Source organism: Sinocyclocheilus rhinocerous, unplaced genomic scaffold (assembly GCF_001515625.1).
Source record: "Sinocyclocheilus rhinocerous isolate Xijiao unplaced genomic scaffold, SAMN03320098_v1.1 scaffold286, whole genome shotgun sequence".
Lineage (NCBI taxonomy): Eukaryota > Metazoa > Chordata > Actinopteri > Cypriniformes > Cyprinidae > Sinocyclocheilus > Sinocyclocheilus rhinocerous.
In genome coordinates, this window is record NW_015632405.1 from 255,516 (window position 1) to 262,944 (window position 7,429).

Genomic DNA, 7,429 nt, shown 5'->3' on the forward strand with positions numbered 1-7,429 from the left:
CGGCTAAAAATACATCTGTTCATATATCATTGATACGTTCATTAGAGAGGGGATGCAAGTCAGGATTTATTAGCCGCGGTGGCGTAATGCGGCTTGACAGGGATGCGTCCCTGACACATTAACTCTGTCTAGTGTGTTGTGAATATACAGAAAGGCGTTTTGGTGTAGTGTGGATCTTTTAGTGATGTAGATGTTATATTTCATATTTCAGCCAGTTGTGATTGCTTGAATGTTGCACTGAAACTTTGTATTACTACCACATCTCAGTTAATTGCTTGTTATATTCCTTATTTGTAAGTTGCACTGGACAAAATTAATGAATAAATGTAAATGTAGAAATATTTCAATTAAATGCTGTTATTTTAAACTTTCTCTTCATCAAAGAATCATGAAAACATTTTTTCGTTTTCCACAAATATTCCATAGAAATAGCACATTGAGCACCAAATCATCATAGCAGAATGATTTCTGAAGGACAATGTGACCTGAAGACTGGAGTAATGTCTGCAAAAAAAATTCAGCTTTGCTGCCATTACAGAATAATTTACATTTTAAAATCTGATAAAATAGACAACAGTTATTTCAAGCTGTATTATATCAAAATATTACACTTTTTGTATGTGTACATACTGTATATATGGTCAAAATTGTGAAAGAAAATTCTCTATGACCTTAAAAAAATAATTTGACATACACATTTCCATAAATGGAATGATTTCTTCTATTTAGATATCTAAAACTTTTTTCTCCTTTCAGAAATGCATCATTAACCACTGCACATTGACCATATCATAACTAACAAAAATAGCCAAGGATTAATTAACTAACCACAGACCTGTATTATGATGTGTTTTAAATACATTTTGTCCCCAAAACTTCATGAACACTCAAATAATTCAGTTCAATTCATGTTTATTAGCGCTCTTAACAATGCATGTTGTTTCAAAGCAGCTTTACAGAAAACGTATGTTTCTTACAATATAAGGAGATGTTGATTAAAATATAAGGACATTTGGCATTTTTGTATTGCATTGCAGTAGTGACGAACATAAGTTTAATTTTAAGTTTTTGGTCTTAAATTTCATCAATATGTGTAATATTCATTGTATTGTGACCAAATATTATCATATTTAAAGTGATTATAGATGGTATATATTTTATAGAAAACAATCACACTCTTTCAGTCAGATGTATTAAATTAAAAATAAATAATTTTGTTTATAAATAATTTTGACAAATTAATTTATCTTCATTTGTGCACATTAAATCCTTGTGTGGGAAAATGGGGAAAAAACTCTATTTATGCATTTATTTTATTAATTTATTTTCTGCACTGCTTACAGAATCACCCATATGTTTTTTTGTCCCCAGATCTCAGCACCACAATCAGCACAGGTCTGCCGCTGTGTGCTGTGGGACGGGCGAGAGAACACGTCTGGCAGTGCGTCTCCTCCCGTCACTGCTCGGTTTGTCCTGCCATCCACGTTCTCATCTGTCTCAGATCAGTCTGACCATTCTCCTGTTCGGCGTAATGTGGTTTCCCCGTCTGTACCTTCATTACTGCAGCCAGTGGCTCTTCCTGCAGGCTCAACATATCCCCATCAACAGGTGAGACATACGTGACCCTTCTCACAGAACAATCATTCGCAAACACACAGTGTCAAGCTCATCATTATTCCAAACACACAAATACATGCAGAAATATTCCAGGAGAGGATAGGCTGACCTTTACAAATGTCTACTTGCAATAATTCACTGGAAACACACACTCATACGCACAAATATGCATGCAGGTGATTCGTGCGCTGTTGTCGTATGTCATGTGTGTGCATTTATATGCATGCAAGCAAACGCACACACATGCACGGTCTCTTACAAGACTTGTCTAAACTTTAACTACCTCATGAGGGGAGAGTCAGTTGATTTTAACATGCGGGGGTACGGGCCTTTTAGTGTGCATTATTTGGAAAGAATTTATCTTCTCTTATTGTGTGGACAGCATTTCATCATAAACCCTGTGTGATACCACAGCGTGGTTCTATTTTGCATGTGGTGTTAATTTAATTTATCATCCAGGAGTCATTCAATTACGCACCAAGTTGTGTTGTTGCCAGACAAATCCCATCATTAAATCGCAGAAAACGACTGACAGAAGATAAGAGGAATGCAGAGAAGGACAGATGAGGGAGAAACAAGTGGAAAACACAAAGCTGGGGTCATAGGCTCATGACATGTTCCACAAGTCTGTCCATTTGTCCGCTGCGAGCGTTTCTCTACAGGGCTGGTGACCACAGTAGCGGTCAGAGATCAGCTGCAAACTGACAGCACACACACACACACACACACACTCGCACGCCCCGCAGTCATTAGCATCTCTCTCTCACTCTACCCCACGCACATTTCATTACCCCCAGCATTCTCACAAATACCACCCCCCTCCACTCCTACACACACAAACACACTCCAAAATCAGCACACAGCCTCGCAGTGCCAAATGAGTCCCACCCGTCTACACAACAACATGTGTTCTGTGGATTTTATTGCACCACAAGCATGTGGAAAAACTCTTCATTACCAGCACAGGTCTTGTTGTAAACGTTGGAGTGAGTTGTGTTAGGTGGCTAGATCTGTTGACGTAATTAACAGCATCCTAAAACAGAAAGAAAAAGTGCGTATTGACAATGCATTGGAATACAATTAGAGATCTGATTCTGTCGCACACAGAATAAAAGTAAATCAAATGAAATTGAATCTTGAATGCATTGGAATCAAGCTGAATCTTAAGTCAAATCAAACTGAATCTCGGACTGAATAAAATGTGGCAAAACTGAGTCAAGTTGAATTGAGTTTAATTGAATCTAATTAAAATTTGACTATCAATCAAAAATATCATCTTAAAAATTAAACCTTAATAAAAAGAGATATAACATACAGTGAGTGTTGGAAAGTTTCACACGATTTAAATGCTTGAGAGAATGCTAGAAAATCCGGAGTACTGAACATGTGCAGCAGAAATGGGCCGAATAGGTGAAATGAAGAGTGCAAAAGATTCTCAGGTAACGGTAGAGAGGGATTAATGAGCAGAGAGATGATGGTAGATTAGGAAAGACATGAAAGTGTATGTAAAAAAAAACACACACACACTACACATCAGCGTAAATTCTTAGACATTTCATTTTGCTGTATTTTGTGCAGATGTTCAGTGACGGTTCTAGGATTTTATCCATAGCGGGGCTTAGCCCTCGGTGAGAATGTGTAACAAGATGATGCCATTGCCTCTTTGTAAATCAGCACCACTATATTACTATAAAGTCAGAAGTAGCATACCACTAAAATTGCTACCAAGTCAATATAAACATTTTATAATGAGTCAGATACCAGTCTGCAGTAAAGTTCAAATTGGTACACATGTACTGTTTGACTAACAGAAAAAAAAGGTCATCATAGTGTTGTTATTAACAAGTATTATTGTTAACTATCTAAAAAACAAAACTATTGACTCAGGACTCAACATTAAGGAGTTTTTCTACTGGCCTGGTCGGGTCAGGAGATCAGATATTTTACTTGCCCTGCCAAAACATTCACTGGCCCTGCCTAAATAAGTAAAGTTATTGCTTTCATTATTTTTTGATCTATGTAACGTTACAATACCAACAGTTTGGATACCAGTGGAATTTCACAGTTCTCGACTCCAATTTACGTTAGCAGCAAATACTAATACTAGCCTAGCTAATATTAAGTTCAAACATTGAAGACAAGTAAGCAAGCATTAGATAACAAATTACAAGCAATAGCACAAATAAATACAATACAATGCAACAAGTAAATTAAATAAATATTACTTGTACAGAGTGCCTGTGAAAACTGTATTACTGTATAAGGGAAATACACAGATACCTATTAAAGCTACAGAAGTTGTTTAGTTAAGAGCAGTGAGTAATCCTCTCTTTTTCTTTTGTTATTTGATTACCATTATTAACATAGGAAACAGAAGGTATGCAGTATGTGGTTGTTGTCACTTTAAGATCTAATGCACAGATTTGTTTTATATTGACACACATCCGATATTTTCACATGGATATTCATTAAGAACTTTTTGGTACTCGCATGCTGTCTGTGAGGTGGCTTTCTGTGCACACACACAGAAACAATTTGTCACGGTGTGAGATTACAGTATTGAGATCTCTTTCATCCCATCTTGCGCTTGAATGGCTTAAATCACTTGAATGTTTAACCTGACAAGTCTTAAAAATATGTGAAATGATAAACTTTCTTTAGGAAGCAGCACTGGCCCAAACGTTCAGTTATAATGTAGACAGAATTAAAAAGGGTCTAGAACTGCCCCTACCAATGTTTTTATTTTTATTTTAATTTTTTTCCAACTTCTTAATTATTGTTATAAATGTATAAACAGATAACCCAGATTTACTTTACATCCTGCCTAACAACAGCACATACTCTAATTTGGAATTACTTTAGTTCACAATAATTATCATTTGCAAATTTCTCATTTATTTTTTATTTGATTATCTTACGTTGTGGGATAAATCAACTTCTCATCATGTCTCTCTCTGGGCAGATTTGGGTTGGGTGCGCACACGGTGGATCTGGTCTATCAGGGTTCGCTGCTGTCTACCCTGGAGGAGGTTCTGCTGGTGCTGCTGGGCCCCCTGACCTTGAATGCAGCTACGCTACTGCTGCTCCTGATCAGATGGGGCTGTCAGCTAGCGTTTGGCTCACCGCCCTCCTTCCTGTCAAAGTTTATCATGGCTGCGGCGGTGTGGACAGTGCTGGACCCTCTGGCGGTCTTTGCTGTGGATGCCGTCCTGGGGGTAAGTCACTTAAAATAACGTGGACACTTCTGCACTGTAAATAGAAGTTTCACATTATCTTAGCAAAGTCACTTTACAAATAAAACTGAATGTGAGGGCAAGGATGGGATAGAAACACTGTAGAGAGAAATTATTATTCAGGATTATAGGTGTATTTTGGGTTGGAAATGTTAAATACTACACTATACACAATTTTGAATAACAAAATATGAATTAAAAAACTAACATCAGACATGACAAAGGCTATTTTACAGATGTCACTATATGGACTGAAAAACCTAGGACCTTAGCTGGATGACTAGATAGATAGATAGATAGATAGATAGATTAAATAGAAGGTACTTCTAGAGCAGGGGTTCTCAAACCTCTCCATGAGCTAGAGAGTAAACTTTCATGAAATGCACTTTTAAAAAGTGAACTTTGTAACAAAAATTGCACTTTTAGATTTTAAATGGACTAAACTTCAGCATCATTACAAATGTGTAATTTCAAATATATTTAAATATATAACATACAAATTTCAATAGAAATTTAATTAATGCATATTTTAATTTCCCATGAATGCTTTTTCACAATATTTATATATTTTTCGCATTTTTTAGCCATATTTCAAAGACAATAGGATTAATTATGAAATTTCATATAAAGATGTATTAAGTCCTATGTGGGTCAAAAAAGATAACAGATACAACATTTTCATTAGGGCTGGGTAAAAAATATCGATATCTCAATTTTAATCGATTTTCATTTTTACGAAACGATATCGATTTTTAAATCCCAAGAATTGATTAGTCTAGACTGTTTTCAGTTAACGGATGGAACATTGAAGCGCACCTCCCATCCAATAAATCGCAATAAGCATTGTGCGTTGGTACTTTTAATATGAAACAATTTCAATTAATGTCCATTGTATTGCAGTATTCAAACAATAAATGCCGTTTTGGCGCTGTTTAATGTGGAGTGACAGATCACTGTAGCGCCTCAGTTCAACAGATGCGGCAGCGCGAGGTGTGCCCCTTACCATAGAGGCATAGACGCCTGCGAAATTCAGTGTAAATATTGCGTCAAAATCAAATAAATTTAAACGCGATTTAAACCCGGATGATTGTAACCATTATAAGTTCGTCTGCCTTGGGAGAGCTAGCGTGTCTCCAACATAGTGATAACACTCGTTGTCTTCTCTAGTGCAGCTCAACCAGGTCTCGTCCCATTCGTCGATATTTGTGATATCACAAATCCCGGAAAATAAACTGTATGTTGTAGTCCAAACGAGTCGTTCGTTGTAGTTTTTGAAAAGTGATTTCTGTTAAATAAAATATCTCCTTTTGAATTGGACTTTGAGCTTTGTAACTTTGCAGATATTTGTTATGCTCAAACAGCAACATTACAGACTAACTAAAGTTGAAAAAGTGAAAAAGCATAATAGGACCCCTTTAATTATTATAAAAACTTCATTAAGTGCAGTTTAAGCAGTTGTACAGCACAAAGTCTGCCGGGGAAACACGGTCTCTGAGGCGATACACATATGGGAACCACTTAGGCGTCTACATATGGAACCCGGCCCTCTACCGGTTCTCAAGGATTCATCAAGTGAAGGCCTGGTGCCGGACGTTCCGCCACGTCTGGCTGCCGAGGGGATAGAGGAGCTCGACAGGGTCTACAGTACAGATTCTCTGGAGTGGTTTTAGCAAGCTGACACTAAACCGAGGCCTCTCTGTGCTTCTACCCGTTTGAGGTGAGAACACAGGAGGATACCGGTTCAACACGAAGGCTAGAGAACCTAGCGAATGTGTTGGGGGTCGCCCAGCCCGCAGCTCTACAAATGAACGACTTCCCTTCCATAGGGAAGTAGTAGTTCGGAGCTCTTTCAGAACTTCTGGATCGTGACCACCCTCATGCAGGTCCTTCAGTGCCTTGGCATGATGAACCTGCAGTAACGTCATAGCGTGTAAGGTGGAGGCAGCTTCTCCACAAGCCGTATAAACACCGCCGGTCAGACAAGACAAATGCCTACAGGCCTGGGAGGGGAGCAACGTGTTACCCTGCCTGAAGGAGGCGGTCTTAAGACACAACTGCATCGCAACCGACCGCTCCACCGGGGGGATCGCCGTATACCCCCTTGCTGCACCCCCGTCGAGGGTGGTGAGGGAGGAGGAACCAGCAGGTTGGTTTCCGGCAGTAAAAGGTGCCGTCCATGACCTGGTGAGCTCCTCGCAGCACAGGCGAATCTTCCCCTCCAGAGAGCTCTCCCTCCGATGCAGTGATCGACATCTGGTTGTCGGGAGGAGCACCGAAGGATACCGCTGGTACACTCTTTGAAGAGGGCCCAGCGCGTTCCTTTGGCGACTCGACTGGTTGCGAAGCGCTAGAGGAGTGATGGTCCCACGAGGGTTGGTTCCCTGAGTTGTTTGCCACCACTGTAACCCTCAGACCACCCGTGCTCCTGCCCGAAGTAGTCCACGCCTGGCTGCCACCAATACGAACACTAGATCGCGGCAGAGGCAACGGAGCTCCACCCCCTGGAGGAAATGGAGCCTGGTCCGCAGCTCCGAGATGGTCATCTTCCCGCAATGGGAACATGACTCATCCACGAACGC

At 39.4% G+C, this 7,429-nt stretch overlaps 1 protein-coding gene across 1 annotated transcript in view; it reads left to right on the forward strand.

The window, feature by feature from the left end:
- Nucleotides 1-7,429, forward strand: part of ofcc1 (orofacial cleft 1 candidate 1) — a 78,369-nt gene that overhangs the window by 34,609 nt on the left and 36,331 nt on the right. Inside the window, exons 9-10 of the mRNA XM_016555138.1 lie at nucleotides 1,372-1,608; nucleotides 4,580-4,832. Coding sequence (XP_016410624.1) covers nucleotides 1,372-1,608; nucleotides 4,580-4,832 — 490 coding nt within the window. The remainder of the gene's footprint in view (nucleotides 1-1,371; nucleotides 1,609-4,579; nucleotides 4,833-7,429) is intronic.